The 18,425-nt window shown below is 43.1% G+C and overlaps 1 protein-coding gene across 1 annotated transcript in view; it reads right to left on the bottom strand.

Moving 5' to 3' along the window:
• Positions 1-129: 129 nt before the first annotated feature.
• The window catches only part of LOC135898858 (NF-X1-type zinc finger protein NFXL1-like), a 62,033-nt gene continuing 43,737 nt past the window's right edge, over positions 130-18,425 (bottom strand). The window contains exons 16-19 of the mRNA XM_065428027.2: positions 14,871-14,983; positions 8,184-8,307; positions 6,786-6,962; positions 130-346 (exon numbers count right to left, since the gene is read on the bottom strand). Of these exons, the coding sequence (XP_065284099.2) occupies positions 191-346; positions 6,786-6,962; positions 8,184-8,307; positions 14,871-14,983 (570 nt within the window). The 3' untranslated portion in view covers positions 130-190. The remainder of the gene's footprint in view (positions 347-6,785; positions 6,963-8,183; positions 8,308-14,870; positions 14,984-18,425) is intronic.

Here is an 18,425-nt window from a genome sequence, read left to right as displayed (position 1 = left end):
TCAGAGTTCATCATAAATGAACAAATACATCTTTCACAGAGACGGACAAAAACAAAATGATTCAGGCACGTGACCACCTGAAATATACATGAATGCACATGATGAATGATGTCAGCAATGGACTATAAATACCTGCAGTAGTCTGTTTATTTTTTCTCTTTTGTTAGAGTAGTGTAGTTTGAGTCATTTCTTACTCATTCCACTGCGTTACCCAGATGGCTAATGCCATAGCAGCAAACAGCACTACAGCACTGAGTGCAATCAGAGCCTGAATCTGTCCAAATTTGTGGCCTTTTGTCTTCTCTTCTGGCTCTGACTTAGGTTCTCTTGCCTTCAGGTCTTCTTCCTAAAAGAAGAAGAAAAAGTTAGTGATAGTATTCCACACACAAAATCCTTGGCTACAGCTCTGCTGAAACACAATTGTAACCTGAAATGTTGTGGCGTCGCCAAGATATTCAAGTCCAAAAAAGAATAGCTCATAACCGACTTGCCAAACAGTGAAATTCAGTAGACTTCCATTAATTTGATTTTTCACTTAATATAATCCTGATCATAAGCCCCAGCAAGCACCCATCAATTTCTATGGGTCAAAAGTTTCACCGTATTGAACCTGAAATTGTCCCTCACTAAAAAAATTTGAAAATGACTGGTTGTTAGAATAAACCTGACCCAAATGGCTTATGTCGGGACCTCACTATCTGCAGCGTCTGTCCTGGCAGTGCTGGGGTACATTGATTGCACTGAATGCATCGAAGACACGATGTCTCCAGCTGAAAATGCTTATTTTCAGCCTGCCTCAGGAAGATTTTCTCAAGAAAATAGCAGGTAACAATGATGTGTATTTATTTGGCAAGAACAGCAGCTAGCAATTGGCATATTTACTCGATTCTGATGCATCTTCTTTTACCAAGAAAATTGCTCTATAAAGAGCCTGCACGGTGCAACTGGAAGCAAACCCAAAACCACATTTACAGTTTTTGCGACAGCCTGCCATCAAAGCCAATGTCATCATCGTTGTCACTATAAGATGGTCACACATCAAGTTTTCACATGATACGGTGGTGGATACAATGATGTGCTGCTTTCAGTCTTCGATTACAAAAGTTCATTCCACAGGCAAGTTATTTTAAATGCTAAGCTAGTGGTAACATAGTCAGATCAAGTGTTTTCAACGTTCCAGAGGATTGAATGTGTCATAGAAGAAACTAGTGGCGTGTTAGTCTAGGTGTAGGTCATAATAGTGTTGTGTTTGTTGTGGAGTCATTCCATCAATGTAATGTGTCAAGAGTGTAATGGATGAGATGTTGTGGTTCATTAATGAGCAATAAAGTGCTATCTGTGAGCAAAAATGTTGAGCATCAGATGTAAATAAATTTGCATTCTGTGAAAATAAACTTCGTTTTCATCGTTTTACAATTGTCAGAATCGGAAACATGCTACATTTTTCTCATTTAAAAATTGGCTGCATGTTGTTTTTCTACTTTAAGAACTCCAATATCATTTCTATACTAATGTCAGTGGAGGTCCAAGCTCATTTCTACTTTAGTTTTCTACTTTCAACCTAAAAAAACTAGGCACACATTAGATTCAGGGGCATGTTAAAATTGGGCACATACTGCCAAATGAAGCAGCAGTGTGTTGGGGCATACCTTCTGCCTCTGTTACTTTGACCTGTTGAATAATTAGACAGTTATAAAACAAAATATGGGGTTTTATGTGCCAAAACCACATTCTGATTACGAGGCATGCCGTAGTGGGGGACTCCGGAAATTTGGACCACCTGGGGTTCTTTAACATGCACCTAAATCTAAGTACTTGGGTGTTTTCGCATTTTGCCCCCATCGAAATGCAGCCGCTGTGGCCGGGATTTTATCCCATAACCTCCATGCTTAGCAGCCCAACACCATAGCCACTAAGCAAGCACGGCGGGTAATTAGACAGTTATAGCACAGCGTATGCAACTATAGTGTACACTACACGCTAAGCATGCTAATGCTAAGCCGCGCAAGTTTGTTACAGTTTTAGTTGCCCTGCGAGATCTTCGGACCTCAGAGGCCACATGCCTACGCCACGGCTATCTCCCGACTTCGCCGATAGGTGCCGCTGACATCTTGAATGTTTCTTTCATTAGGCTTTGACTCGTTCAAAACAAGAAGCGATCTTGAAAATTCTACAAGGTTATTCACAATACTGTTGTCGAAGCGGCCTGAGACTAAGCGAAAGCCGTTTACACAGTCATTCGCTACAAACTAAGTGAATTTAACAAAAGCAACGCCAAATTCAATTCGAAGTGGGCAGCTGGGACTGCCACCATGTTTTACATTTATGCAAACTACGCAAACATACCACGCTAAATCTGAGAAATAGTGTCCGCATGCTATACGCTATGGCCTGTGGAGCGTTCTGCACATGCGCAGTGACGACCCACTATAATATGGCGTATGTAATGGTATAGTGTGTGCTAAGTAAAACTGTCTAAATCAACTTTGCCAGCCCCATCAAGATCGGATTAGGAAAAAGTTGCTGCATAAAGCACACAAGGACGAGAGAATAGAGACATGGACTGGCTCAAACTTCCAACTATAATCAGCAATACAATCTACTACTGTCAATTCGACACTGGCGGGACCAAACAAATTGATCGCTTTAACCCTTTGAAGGTTTTCGCCGTACGTGTATGGCAGCGGTTTTCTGTCCCGCAAGGTCTTTGCCATACGGGTACGGTTTCGACCCTCCATATGAAATTTCACGCCATAATGACGATGCGTGCTCTCTGGGAGGTGGTGCCACCTCTTAGGACTTACAAGAAGCGTTTGGAATTTGTGCTACTTTCTTAGGGAGATAAACAGAACTGGTTTGTAGCTTCAGCACGTCGCGCAGACTGCGGCAACACCCCTTTCGCGGTTTCGGTTTCGCCGCGTGGTCGCAACGAAGGCAGGCGAAAGGTCATTTTTCTCTTTGTCGGCACTCTCTTGCAAAGGCGGTGGAAGTTGATTTCTATCTTGATTGGTGCTGCTCTTAGCTTGTTTATAACCGCCGTTCGCGAGGTATCCTCACTCTCAGCGGGAACACGCTTTCGCGGTTTCTGTTCCTCTGCATGATCGCAACGGAGGCGTGCGAAACGTGATTTTTCTCTTTGTTGGCACGCTATCGCAGGGGCGACGGAAGTTGATTTCTATCTTGATTAGTGCTGCTCTTAGCTTGTTTATCACCGCCGCTCACAAGGTATTCTCGCTCTCTGCAGTAACATGCTTACGCGAGAGGGTGCCTCAGACCTCTGCCCAAGGCAGCCGCACGCAGAGATGTCATGTGCGCCAACACAACTCGTCGCTCCAAGAGAAGATGCACGCATTTTAGGTGTGCGGATTGCGATAAGGCGCTGTGCGGAGACCCGTGTTTGAAGGAGTACCACACTCTGAAATACTATTGAACATTTTGCAGTTCTGAGTGATGCCAACACCAAAATACTGTTCCTAATATTTTTTTACTATTTATTCGCGACTTTATACATCTTGTACATTCAAGATCCACAATAAAGTAATTTGACCACCTGGGAAAGTTTTTTTCAAAATAATTCAACGCTCAAAGGGTTAACATGCTTTTGGCAAACTTGCTGGCCTATGCTCCTCCAAAATTGCCTCAGTGCCTCTGAGAGGGAAACAACTGGTAGTTGCCATGAGACGCACACTCAGGCATTCAAGCACACTCAGGCATTTTTAGGTGCTGCATATAAAATTCCGCTGTCCTGTGCGAAGTCATATTGGGCAAACTGGACATTGCATTAATGATTGTGCTAGGGAGCATGAACATTTGGTAAACTACAATGGTATAGCCCAATTGCCTGGTCATTGTCGAATTTGCATGTGCACTGCGAGACTTCAGGAGATCAAGGTTTTAGCCATAAGCAAAGATTCTGCTGCCAGAGAGCTGATGGAGGCATTTTGTCACCTCTAAAGGTAATGCATGCATAAGCGATACATTGATTTCTTTGTTTGGTAGTGAGGAGAGGTTCTTGCACAGCATGCTGTAGTGACACAATCATTTTGTACACATTTCATCATTTCTTTTTTTTTTTTTTCTCCTGTAGTGAATGTGTGCTGCCTCATTGCGCATGTGTCATAATGTGCTTATATTGCCCGACTCTGACTGCAATAATGTTTGTGCCAGTCTGTGACTCTACCCTCTTGTCCTTGTCTGTTTTGCACAATATATTTTTCTATGCATTATGAACCAACTAGCCCAGCAGCAAGTTTCATTAAGATCAAACTAATAAAAGTCGACTTTACTAGCTCCGTACACCATAGATAATGCACTCCGATAGGCATGTTTAGTAAACTAGTGTTATGTTGCTGTGCACGCTGCTGGACTGAATCAGAATGAATAGGGAAAAAAGTTCGTGTTCAGTAGATGCAAAAGAAAAAAACTCAGTGTCCTTCCACTCTGTGATGAAGGATGGCCAGCGAAGCTGTGTATGTGGGCCCCTTAATGGCGAACTGCACCTCCGCCACGGGTTGGCCAAACATTGCACTATCTTTGGGATCGGTACACATATGGGGTGTGCTTAACGCCTGCTTCACCTTTGCCGTTGGTTGGCCTGGCATGGCACTATCTTCGGGATTTTGTGTCTACACACGGACACAACCCTGGGGCAACTAGTCCTAAACAGCTTTGCTGTAAAAGCAATTTCCTCATGGTGTAGGCAGGCAGCCTACAATGTTGAAGCTCTGTGTTCCATGCAAGAGTGCTACGATGCTCCAGTTCGTCGCTGTGTGCCTTGGAAAATGATCAAAAAAGGTTTCTGCCTCATCTGTTTGCAAACTTTCCCTGACCGTATGTAAGGATTTCTTGGCCCATTATGACCCATGATAAAAGTGCCAGTGTGATTTTCATCAAAGTTTGTGAACAATAAAAGAACAACACGAATATCACGTCTTCAAAAAATGTAGAGAAGTTTATTGGTTCTCAAGCTACAATGGTGTGCTACATCTAGTACACTGGGCACACGGGGTTTCAATGGCCAAGACACTTGTCATTGTGCTCCTACCTGCCTGTATGAATTTTTTGAAGCACCTTTTTTCGAGGCACAAAGTGGCTGGGCGCTTCTCATGTCTCCATGATGCTCGGGTGTGACAAAATCGGCATCGCAGCTGTTTCCTGATTTTTACAGCGTAGTAGCTGTGACCATCCAACTTGAGCATCCAAACACACACATAATCACAACCAGCTAGCACAGCAACGGCAGTGCCGACATCACGAGTGCAGCTAAAGTGCCCTCAATAATGCTACTGCAATGCAAACATTTTGGCAGAATATTGTTGCAGGCTTTGCTAACCTACACTAACCGCAGACAGTGTTCATGGCAAAAGCATCGGTGTTGACATTGCCATCTTCGTTGTTGACAATGTCAACAATGAAGCATCGTTGTTGACATTGTCATCTTGTTGACATTGTCATCATCGCCAGAACCAGCTGACATTGTCAGCTGGTTACCATAAATTATATATGTGTTCTGTTCTTTGAAAGGAAGTGGCAGGTTAGACAGTTTGTTTCTAACATCCTCAAGATATGTGCTAATACTAAACACTGTAAAAAGGACAATGCAAATATGTAAAGTAGGCAAGCAGAAATGAATTAAAAGCGAGTACACATTCTAATCCGCCACAAGTCCACAGTTTTGCAGAAATTGGCACGAAATTTTTAGATATGGTGTAAACAGTATATTCTACCCTGTATTAGAGTGTGTGAGTGTGCCCTCTGGGTAGAACAAATGTAAATAGCCAAAAGGAAACGTTCAGCTGTTCAAGAGGTAGGGATGCGAAACAAAGTGTACCGATTCTAGTACAGTGGGCACTAATAGGTCAACGTAACAGCACGCAAACACACCAATGTTCTTTGCTTTTCTGATAGTAGTACTATATACAGTGAAACTCCATTAACTCATGTTGCAAAAACCAGCAGAAATTTCGAGATAAACAAAATTACAATATAAACTTGTTCAGCCATGCATAGAGCGTAGAAAGCTTTTTCGAAATGCCACCACTAATATATTCTCAGTCACTTTCATATGCAACAAAACCGTTTATGTCGCCATCTATAGACAACGGCATTACTGGCACTGTACCAATACGACGTAGCTGCTTGACGTCGAGTCAAGACGATTTATCCTAATGCAATATTATTGATCCGAATGACAACTCCTATTGCTTTCTTCCTGTATTTTTAGAGTCAAGATTTCGAGATATCCACGCTCTGCTGCAAAAGCTTTTCGAGATAAAAGGTGAAAAGAAAATGGACTTACACCACGGCCAGAAAAAAAAAAAAAAAAAAATCAACTTATCTCTGCTATCTAAAAAAATTGGTTAAGTTAATAAAGATTTACTGTATGTTTTCTTTGGCCGTTAACATTTTTTTAAGTAGTAGTAGTATTCAAGTAGGACACATCTGGTGTTAATGGCTTTTGTACAAATGAAAAATTGCTCTGTACTTGCATATCCCTGAATCCATGTAGTGCAGTCAAAGTTACAGATTGCACTAGGCAACTAGGCATGAGAACCATGAAAAGGACGTCATTCACGCTTCCATTTATCCACATTGTATACTGCTAATCCACCCATGATCTTTCAATCCAGCTGGTGTTGCATGAAGGAAACAGCAGTGAACAGTAGATGGGCACTTCTCCTGGCCTTATTTCTGGTATGCTGCCACCAACCCGTGGCAGTGACCACATGCATGGCTTTGGTGAGACAGTACAGTTTCATGTGTGCGCACAGGACGCTGCTACTGACCTGTACACTGGAATGGCATTCATTAGTGCAGTCAAGACTGCTCTGAAGTTCGCAGCAGGGTCCCTCTACTTTGCGGCACTTGCAAGGACAGCGCAGCGTGACCTTCTTGCGGCACTGGCTACGTGGGGCGCATGTGCCTGGATGGCAGTTGAGGGGACACCGATGGCCACATTCCAGCTGAAAGGAGAGAGAAACAGTGAGAAAAAAACACAATTTTTAAAAATATCTTATTATAGTGTTTAATGCCCCAAAGCAACACATTGGTTACGAGGGACAGCACAGTGGGGAGCTCCAGATTAATTCAGACCACTTTGTGTTTTTAGCACCCACCTAAATCTAAGTACACAAGGGGTTTTGTTGTAGTCTGCCCCTATCAGAAAACAGCCACGGTGGATGGGATCAAATTTACAACCTTGTGCTCAGCAAATTCAATTCCCTGTTGCAAAGGCCAGAAGAATGCGCACCTTACATGTCAATGCTTGCAGAGTACTGCACAGTGAATATCTTATCTACCCCTCAATCCTGTACAGTCTAATGCAAAACCTAACCAATCTGGTGCAATTGTGTGGGGAGGAAAAGATGTACTAATTCCTTAGGAATGCTATAAATATAGATATGTCACCACCTGCTCTGCCATCCAGTGCAACTTTACCAAAATATTTTTTAAATACATGTTAGCAACTAGAAATCGAAAAATATGCCGAAAATTCCACTGGTAATGAACATGCTTAACATCTTTCTATCTTGCATCAGTCTGATACTTGCGACAACGGACATTAGGTGTAAACAAATTGTCATTCTGAAAGGGACGTTCTGGGAGCATAAATGTGTATTGACCAGTGGCTTGGCTTGGCTGGATTGCAGCCATTAGAAAGCATGCCAATCCCATGCAATCATACCTATCACACGAATGCATATAAATGACATCATGAAACACATTTGTAATTTTGCATTGCTCACATGCCACTTATTGTCATGGCAAGCCACCGCCGGTCCATCAAAGTCAACAGGATACTCCCAGCTGGCCTGTCAGAAGGAAGCATGACACATGTTTCCTTTGCATAGACCCGATTGCAATTTCTCTTTCCACCAATGTCAGTGTGTTTGCTCAGAACAAATACCAGGTATATTAAAGGAATTTTTGTATCAAATGAGATTTTGTTGTAACAATGTTCAGCTGTATATGCGCCAGTACAAATGTTGCATAGCCATGGCCACATTCCCCAGTGAATGGTAATTTTCATGACCACTCTTGGTCATTTTTTGGGGGGGCAATGAAAATAGTACACCACAGTTAGTTCAGAACTGTTTCAGTCATGGAATGAAATGATTAGGGTAGAAGCACACATTATATCTGCCACCAGAGCAGCACAAGAGCTTGCATTTGCAGCCACCCACCTGCTTACAGCACCTGTTCTTGCAGCTCTGCAGTTCATCCTGCCGGTCCCTGGACTCCACCGTCCACTGGTGGCAGGGCACGTAGACAGGGTTTAGCCCACAATGACACTTCATCTTGACGTACCTGCCAGTTGCAAAAATGCCTTTAATTAAATAGTGCGCTATAATTGATGCCTTCACGCATAATGGTCAGAATTATCAGGGTCTGTAGTTGGTAATGATCCTTTTGTCAATGGATCAGACGCCACTGTTATTATGCCAGTATCTGCCAAACAAGACCTTCGAGATCAGCCAATGGATGCAAAAAATATGAATGTAAAACAACTGGACTGTCACAAAATGAGGGCACAGCTATTATTATTACAAGTATATTTGGGCTTTGTTTTGACCAAGCTGTTTATCAAATTATCCAGTACCGTGCTGACATATCTTTATTCCTTTTTCGTAATCTCAGAACATACTCTACAGTCGCAAGCAAATATCTAGTGACTGTAGGTGCTGCGAAAGAAACATTTTTCTTCATAGCCAAGGCATGAAAGCTGAAATCCTGAGATGCAGCCTATGTGCGTTCGTTCAACCATTGTCATGCATTAAGAGGAAGCTTTACCTTGGGCCCAACTCCGACGCGGCCTATTCAAATACATGTAAAACGCAACAACGCTTTTCTGAGAGAACCCCTGGCCTGATTTTAATGAAATGTGTTGCATTTGAGAGATAAATTTAATTTATAGTGACTGTTGGAAACATAATCTCCATTTAGGGCCTGAATTTCGTGAAAAAGATTTTCAAAAATACGGAAGTGAAAAAAAAGTAGACACACGAAGTTTATAAATTAATAGCTCTGCATCAAAAACAGATATCGCGGTTCCCTAACCGGCATTCATTAGATGGCTGAAAGCGGACAAATTCTATACGTTAATTTATATCTTATGTGAATTTGTTATGTTGTGTACAAGGGTTCTGCAAAAAGCCATATTTCCATATTACTGAATTTTTTTAGATTCATGTGTAACATATCAATTTTGTCCGCTTTAGATGTACTATTAGATGCAATTCACAGAATTGTGATATAATTTTTCCTTGCTGAATTAGAGAGTTGTAAACTAGGGAGTTTCGTTTTCTGAAAATTTTCGAGTTTTGTCAATTTTTTATAAAAAGTTCACGACCTAAATAAAAAATTTGAAACCAACAGTCACTAGATCTTAAGTTTGTCTTTTAAATGCAAGAAACCTCGTCAAATTTGGTGCAGTGGTTGCCGAGAAAAACGAATTCTCCTTTTACATTTATTTAGATAGGAGCACCTGAGCTAGAGGTTCCTCTTAAGGGAATTACCTTTTGCACAACTATGCTAGAAGAAATTTAAATTTCTCGCTGATGATGTGGTCTCTAGACTTTTGCCCTTGACTGTATATATGCTTGTCTTTGTAAATATTTTTGTCCAGTAAACTCTCCAGGTAGTGTTGGTTGGTACATTCAATTGTAACCCTTGTAAAAGAAGACAAGAGATGATTAAAAATATCACAATCATTACTTAGCATGAAGGGGCACTTTAGCCTGTCATGGTGGCTAGCTATTGACTGTTGCTACCCTAGGTTTAAATATAGGATACATATAGTCACGTAGCAGTCGAGTGATCCCTCTTGTGATGCAAATTTCACGGTCAAGAAGTAGACGTCAGTCGCCCTGCATTACTCCTACGTCTGTGGGTGTTTCAGTGCCGATGGAAATAACGATGCTGGAACAAGGCGGGATATTGACATGGTCATCAAGAAGACTCAAGGCACGCTGACTGGAAGTCCTCCCTGACGGTATCATTTGGTCTGTGGGCAGCGTTATCAACTTCGACCTCGGGTCGATGATTGTGCCATGTTGGTTCAGGAAGTCATGACGAGAATTACATCTCGCGAGCATTGTTAGAGGACAATGAACGTTGCAGGGTAGGCCCGGTCATGAACTGTAATTCTTGCCATGCAGATTACAGTCAGCATTATCAGGTGTCCTCCGCCTGTCCAAATTTGAGGGCCGTCCCATGTAGTCTTGACTTTATTCAACTTGGCGGTGGATAATCCACTGATGCCCAGAGGCTACAAAAGCGGCGACTTCATGGCCGTCAAGATGCACGTCCAGGTCGGTGGCTTGGTTCTTTGTCTTGCACTGAAGTTAGGTCCTGGTGTCGGATCACAGTTGCATTGCATTGGCTTGTGGCTTGTACATGTCTTCTTTCGTAGGTCTATTCTTGGCTTCCAGGCTTCGTCGGGATGGCGGTGTGTTGTTGCTGCGTCGTGGAGATAGATCTTGAAGCATCGGCAGCGGTGGCAAAGGGTCTTCAGCATTTCAACATACAGCAACCGCACCTCTATCAGTTACTGCTATTAGTTTTTCGGATATGGGCTTACAGACCAGGCCTGGGCTGGGCTAGTGTATGGTCGGAGCTGTGGCGACAGGTAGCATCCTGGCGCCGGCAAACGCAAAGGATGTCGGGGCCTCTAGTGTGTTGCGGCGATGTAGTCGACAATGTCACGTGGCTGTTCACCAAGCTGTGGACATGGTGCATTGATGGTGAAGCCGCTTCGGCCCATCTCATGGTGTGAGCATTGGTGGTAGACATGGCCTGTTTCTCCACAGTGATACCAGAGCGGACAGTGGTCAGGAGTGCACCAAACATCCGTCTTCCTTGGAATGCTGCGTCGGGCAACGGTGGACGATAAAACTGCGGCATTACCATGCCCTGGCACAGGCGCGGAGGGAGAATGTGACAGCGGGCTACAGCGGTGTATGTCAGCTTCCGGCCGAGGCTGCAGCGATTAAGGGACTTCCCAATCGCCGACTCCTATATTGAGGATCTCCTTGCGTACGACATCAGCAATCGAAGCCACTTGAGGCTGTGATGAAGGGAACAACTTCTGAAGTTCTTCCCGCACGACCACTCTGACGGTCGCGCACAAGTCAATGGTGTGCAGTGATTGAATTTCGGCCTAGTTTAAAATCGTGTGGTGGTTGTATTGCCAGTTCCGCATTTCCAGTGTTTTCTTGATGATGGTGGCCTCGTGAAGAAACTCTTCAACGGTCTTCAGTGGGTTTCATATCATTCCAGAGAAAAGTTCTTGCTTAACACCACGCATGAGTAGGCGAACTTTCTTCTTCTCGGACATATAGAGATCAGCATGGTAGAACAGATGGGTTATTTCTTCCGTGTAAATGGCAACGTTTTCGTCCAGGAGCTGAACTCCAGCTTTGAGCAGTTTCTGTCCTTTCCTTGTGCATGACGCTCGCAAAGATTGGTAGGAAGCCGTTGTGGAACAGGTCCCATGTTGTCAAGGTCGACTACCAGTTCTCAAACCACGTCCTGGCGGTGTCTTCTCAGGCGAAGTATACATGCTGCAGCTTGTCGTCGAGTTCCAGTTGTTGAATGTTGCGATTCTTTTGAAAGTCTCCAGCCACATTTCTCGGTCATCAGCTGATGGTCCACAAAAGGTCGGTGCCTCTCGAGGTTGTTGCAGCAGGACAGGCGATGCCGGGGCTGTCATCATGCCTACTGCCTTGGTGTGGGTCATTCTGGTCTGCTCAGGAAGAAGTCCATGCTCTGGGGGGGCAGGTATGGTAGCCTGTGGCTTGCTCGATAGTCCAAGGCAATGCTGCTGTTGTCTTCGGAGTGTGGGTGTGACGGGGGCATCCGGTACATGAATGCAAAAGCACCTCCACCAGATGTCACATAGTAGCAACCGTCACGAACACAGGAGCAAGACTGTGAATGACAAAACCAACTTTTTTATTGGGTGAACTTGTGCCCACAAAAGGAACGCTCAAAGCACAATGATAGCGGTGAACACAGTCAGCGATTGGCGAAATCTGATCAGCGGGTCAAGGGCGTCATCTTTTATACACCACTCGTCAAAGGTTCTAGTGTAATACAAGGTTTGGCAAGGACATGCACAACAGATAGAATGGACATTAAATTCGTGTAAGTTCCAAATCATGCAGGCGTGTCTTGCGCTGTGCGATAACGTTTAACATGTGTTAGCCGCTGAACAGTGGTCATCGGAGAAAGATAAACAAGCACACATGTCAGTATAAAATGTCTTTGCGACTCAAGTAAAGTTTAATTTTTTAACATGCTCTTTTTCACACATTCACACAAATCTCTTCACAAATTTGTTTGGACTTTTTTTAGACAAGCTGTTCTGTGTATCTGAGCCAGCTTCAAGGAGACTATTGTGTCTCTGACCAAAGTTTATCTGGTTAACTTGGTGATAATGGTTCTTCATAGTGAAGCCCGATGCAGGCTTGTACTAGCTGATTGGACATGACATAAATAGTGTGAGTATAGAACTTGAACAAAGGTATTTTTGACCAAGTTCCATCTTCACATTGTCAGTTTGATATTCATAGTGAGTACTCGTTTTCTGGCTGCCTCTTGGTCATAAAGCGTGGAATCAGCAAGATAAGCTTTCATGCTATATGCACGTCTGGCCTGCATTTCGCAAAACAAAGTTGGATAAATCAATGTAAAAACGTGATGTAAAACTCCATGAAAGAGAACTGGGATGCAGAAAAAAAAAAATGGGACGAATGATTGTCCCTTTGTTTTCATTCTTTTCCCCACCATATAACAAGCTACGTAGATTGTGGTTGTGCTGCAATGCTCGTGTACTCAAGTGCAGGCTATACACAGAGTCAAACATTTTTTAAAAAGAAGCGGCATCAGAAGCAAGAACATGTTTGCTTACATGTCGTCACTGCTCCAAATTTCTTTAGTTTGCATCAAATTGGTATCTTGTGAATTGTTCAAAAACTGGTGCTGCTTTTCTTTTTATTTTTTGCGATAGCAGTTATATACACTCCAAGCGAATTTTTGCCATTGTCGTTGCCGTGAGGTTCCATATATATTTGGGCATATCTATGCTATATGCCATGCCATGCTATATGACATGCGGTATATGCGGGTTACGTTGCCACACCATTCTATCACTAAAGTTGCTTCTACCCAGTCTTACATTCCTGACAAAACTATTCCTCAGAATTTTTAGAATGGCAGCCCACAAACAAATGTCATGAAACAAAATGCTGGCAGCACATGCCTTTTATCTGAAATCTTCTCAGACTTAAATACAGTCAACTCTCGTTACAATGGACCTTGATAATCTAACAAAAAAAAACTTCCGTTTTATCTGAAGTCCGTAATATCCAAAACACCTCACTTCCGAAACTTTGGTAGTGATGTCTTACGTTATTGCAAAGAGTGAGTTATGAATGTCCAAAGTTAAAAAAAAACACAGTTATACCCAGAAGGCGAAGCATTGATTGCGACAGCAAATTAGTAGACACCTGTGCGAGGTAAGGATTGTAGTTTTATCTCGCTCGATGACCGCGGAAAGTAGCTGTCAAAATGTTGGAGTGAGGAAGTGCGGCAGCAGCAGCAAGTGAACTGACAGCTGTCTCTCGCTTCAACGTCAGCTAAACGTCGAAAGCACAGCACATATGAAGCTACCGGCACTGGATGAAGCCACCGGCACTTTGTCCACATGAATAACTTTAAAGAGAGGGCCCGTGCGGCCGCGTCATACGCAGAAGCCGCAGGAATAGAACACCCTCTCTCACCAACACCTTGCGTGCAACGAAAGACAGCACGCATCCTCGCCGCTTTCCTCCCTTGCGCGCACTAGATTGAGCCGCCAAAAGAAAGACACGGACAGAGACAGGTGCTCGTCCTTGTTGTCCTGTCTCCATCCGTGTCTTTCTTTCAAGCATTGCCGCCTTTTCAAATATGTACCAACACGCCCAATTCGCCACATTAATTGCTTTGAAGATGAGGCCCGCACAGGCACCCACTTTGTCCACATCGCAGATCGCTTTCAAGATATGGCGCCTGCAAAGCTGCACCGTAAGCAACAGTCGCTGGAGTAGAACCCCTCTTTCCTTTGCCTCCCTCAGTGCCTCGCGCACAAAAGAAGACTGCGTGGTCCGTCCCGCCTTCTTATTGCGTATGCGCGATATTGAACCACGATCATTGGCTGACCCTCGCAAGTCGGTTGTCAGCTTGTGTCAACACGGCAAAAGTAGGTTTTGTACGCCCGATCTTGAAAACATTTCCGCTAGTTCTGTCCATTGTAGTGGATAGTCCATTGAAGCGCGGTCCATCAAAAGCGAACTTCATTGCACTAATAAAATAGGTAGAAGAAGCTAAGGTTGAAATATGGTCCGTTATATCCAAAAGTCTTGTACGAGGGTCCGTTGTAACGAGCGTAGACTGTATTGAAGCTGCTAAACAATAACAGAGCTTGAATCTGAAAATGATGTAATTTTATTGCGTGGCTGTGCACTAACTCCGGCATCGGCCCAGGAAAGAAATTTGATACATGCCCAATACGGAAATGTGGTAAAGCAGCTAAGAAAGAAGTTGGCTTTAATTCATAAACATAAATGAAATTGTAGGACGGCAGAATCCAAGCAGAGGAGCCCTAACACAACAGCTCATTTTTACTTAGTCAGCTTACATTTACTTCAATTCATACTGGCACTACAGTTGCGAGTCTTGCAATTTGTGTAATATTCTAAAATGTTGCTATCGCATTCATTGCTTCGCCCTTATGGCAAAACTGCGATATTTTATTTCTCTTGTACCATCGTTTTCAAATATAATCTGGTTTCTGATTTAAAAGAACTTCCTGCACAACCCGGCAAACTCACTGGGTGCATGGAGCACAGTCTTCTGGGTGGCATGGTTTATTACAAGGATGGCTGCAGCCAGGTGGGCGCAACTTCTGGCAACCTTCGTCACATGTGCTGCAGTTGCTTCCAGCCTGTTTTAAATTGCAAAAAAGAAAGAAGAAAAACCTCACATTGCTCTTCATATGCCACAATATTTTCACTCACTCAAAAACACCAAGTTCATGCTGACAAGAGAGCGAAGCGAGTTGGTGTATTCTTAACAGAATACGATTCAAAGCAAAACATGGTGATTCTCAATTCTAACACTTCAGAGGTTCTGGGGCACTTCCCTTTGTATCCATGGCATTGAACTTGTATGCAGTTTTCTATTATGTGGTCTTAATAAAGAAAAAGTCAGACATCCACCCGTTCGTAACAATTGCAACAAAGGAAACCCATACGGTTTCCTCGAAAGAAAGGCCTCGCAGTTGAAGAAAAAGTCGTCCTGGTCCGGGACTCGAAACCAGGACCACCGCCTTTCTGGGGCAGCCGCTTTACCATCTGAGCTAACCAGGCGGCTAGCAGATGGCAGGGTGAAGTCGTAAGTATTATGTGGTCTGTAAAATAATATTACCAGATGCATCTGTTTGCACACCGCTGTTATATTGCAGTCTAATATTCTATGCCTTCAATATTTTTTCTTTCTCCTTTCTTTTTAACCAAGATAAACAGTGTGAACATACAGCAAAACTTGCTCATGATCACTGTCAATGTGTGTACAAGAATCAACACTTGCATGTACTATTGCACTTCTATCTGGACCCATTACTAGCACATTAGAATGGCAGCACAAAGCAAACATGCAACACAGAGAAGAAGGACCACAAAACAGCGCTGGATCGGTACTATATTTTGTGGTCCTTTTCTGTGTTCTGTGTATGCTTTTAGCATGCATTTCAACCAGCTAGCTGAAGTATCAGACTCATTACCCATTACTAGCCTTTGACTACGGATCCAAACAGATCTTGTAAATACACTGTACGCTTAGGTCAATTACAATTGGATTGAATTGTAAGGAAGCTACTTCATGGAGGTTGAAGGGCGGATACATCACAATGAGCTACTCCGGCATCTCAGACTTGTCACTGACTACAGTAATAACAGAAAATTAATAATGTCACACTTCAAAGTGAACGAATGGAAAGTTCACGATCTTTTGTTGCAATATCCACAGACAAGTTAGACACACTCGCACCACTCTGTCAGTACTTGTCATGGAAGTGTGACATCCTCTCTCTTAGCTCAAAGCCGACTCTTAGCTCAAAGCTGGTAGCAGTGCCTGGCTATGACCATCAGGATAGCCAGCGCAAGTGCCTGCCGTCATAAGAGATTTTAATTGCAGAGAACTGTACGGTACCTTCAGTCATAATTTTCTGTTGCTATAAAACTACCATTGCAAGGTCTTTAGAAGGGTAACCAAATGATATACAGTAAACCTTTCTAATTCGACTTCCATTAATTAGATTTCTCATCCAATTCCATCTCGACCGAAGGTCTCAGCCAGCACCCATGCATTTCTATAGGCCCAAGGTTTCGTTGTTTCAATCCTAAAGTTGGTGTTCGCCAGAAAATACGAGCTCCACCAGTGAACATGCACACGCCTGATCCCTAAAGTGACCCCAATGACAACCCCTTTAGTGGCAGCATGTCTAAGCAGAACTTAGGGGACAGTGAATGTGTTGAACACAAGTCATCTCTTGTCGAAATGCCTATTTTTGGCCTGCCCTAGGAAGATTTTCAAGTAATAATCATAGCTCACAACGTCCGATTACAGTATTTGCTGAATTCTAATGCACACCTTTTTTTTTCCAAGAAAATTATGCTGAGAACTGCCTCCACGGTGCAATCGGATACGATATCAAAACCGTGTTCCCAACGTCTGTAATCCTTCCGCACAAGACAGCTGTATTGCGGTGAAGCCGACTTTAGGAAACTGGCCATCATTGTGCAACACATATCAAACCCTTCCCCTATTTTCTTTGTTTTTTTTTATTATTATTATTATTTTGCTAAAGAATTGGGTGCGCATTAGATTTCTATTTTGTTTAGGAGCTTTAATGCCATTTCTATGCTAGTTTTCTACTATGGACACATAGAAAGCAGGTGTGCATTTGGTTCGGGCGCTTGTTATAATCGGGCAAATACTACCAAATGAATCAATGGTGTATTTTAACGTTTTTCATGCATCTTGTTTGATTAGACATGCCAGATAATTCGATCAATTGTGTTGGCTCTGGCAGGGTCAAATTAATAAAAATGAACTGTACATTGATTTAATGCTTATGTTTAATGGCCATTTAACCCCTCGAGGGCTCTTGATGACCTCAGTTCATCACAAGCGACTGCCGATTGTTGGCTTAAGACAAGCTCACCTCGTGATGGGTATTTCACCACTTTCGGAATGCCTTGTGATGAAAAGAGGCCATCAACAGGCGATTTTCGTTTCATAACATAGATGGTAGTAGCTGTTGTATCATCTGCACTTTCAGTGAGATTTTTCACATAATATGGCAGCTAGTGTGCCCGGCACAGACACGCTGTTGTGTCATCTGCTACCTGAAAAGGCGCAGCATTGAAAAAAATGTCTGCAAGGAAACCAGGGCCTCGGGTATGTGGTGTGAGAAAGGGCGGTCCGGGGTGACATGTTTTGAGTGCTATCATACTGCTGGTAGTCCTCAATAGTTTGCACAGTATCAGTTAAAGAACACTGCAATCTAAACATTATATAACCTTTTCCATGAAGCTTCAAGGAGTAAAATGGACAGTTCATAACGGTAAATAAACAATTTTATTTGCCATACAAGTGTCCCAGATATATTTTTGTGTTCCAAGCATGTTTTGAAGCATTTCATGTCATTATAAAATGAGCCATTTTGGATCTGGTTCTCGAGAAAAAAAAAAACTTAGTGACCTTTTACTCTGTAAACGATGACCAACGAAGCTGTGTATGTGGGCCCCTTAATGGCAAACTGCACCTCCACTGCAGGTCAGCTCGGCACTGCACTATCTTTGGGATCAGCCCACGTATAGGGAGTGCTTAATGCTTGTGTCACCTCTGCCGCAGGTTGGCCCGGCATTGCACTATCTCCGAGATTTTTTTGTACACGCAGACACGATAGCGGGGAAAGTTGCCCTTGACAGTTTCGCTGTAAAAAGAGCCCTTAACTCTTTCTATACTTCTAGAAATGTGCTCATTTTTGGAGCTACATTAACGTATTAGTTCAAGATTTCTCAGCACACATCGCAATACATAAAATTATAGCCTCATCGCTGGCATTTTGAATGGATGTAAAGCAGTAATAATTGCTCAGACGGTTTTCGAGAATTCTTGCACGAAACTTCAAAGAAGCACTTCAAGGAGCGTGATGGAGGCCATGCTGACACATCCCCCTCCCTTCATCACGCTTTCAGACAAATAGCTGGCATATTTACGCATGCACAGATGATAACCCCTGGATTGGACAGCACGTATATATTCATGAACTATTCCCAATCACGTTATTGGAAGTTCAGCGCTCGTCCTTGTCGTCTCAT

Source organism: Dermacentor albipictus, chromosome 3 (genome assembly GCF_038994185.2).
Source record: "Dermacentor albipictus isolate Rhodes 1998 colony chromosome 3, USDA_Dalb.pri_finalv2, whole genome shotgun sequence".
NCBI lineage: Eukaryota > Metazoa > Arthropoda > Arachnida > Ixodida > Ixodidae > Dermacentor > Dermacentor albipictus.
This window is presented reverse-complemented; position numbering and strand designations above follow the sequence as displayed.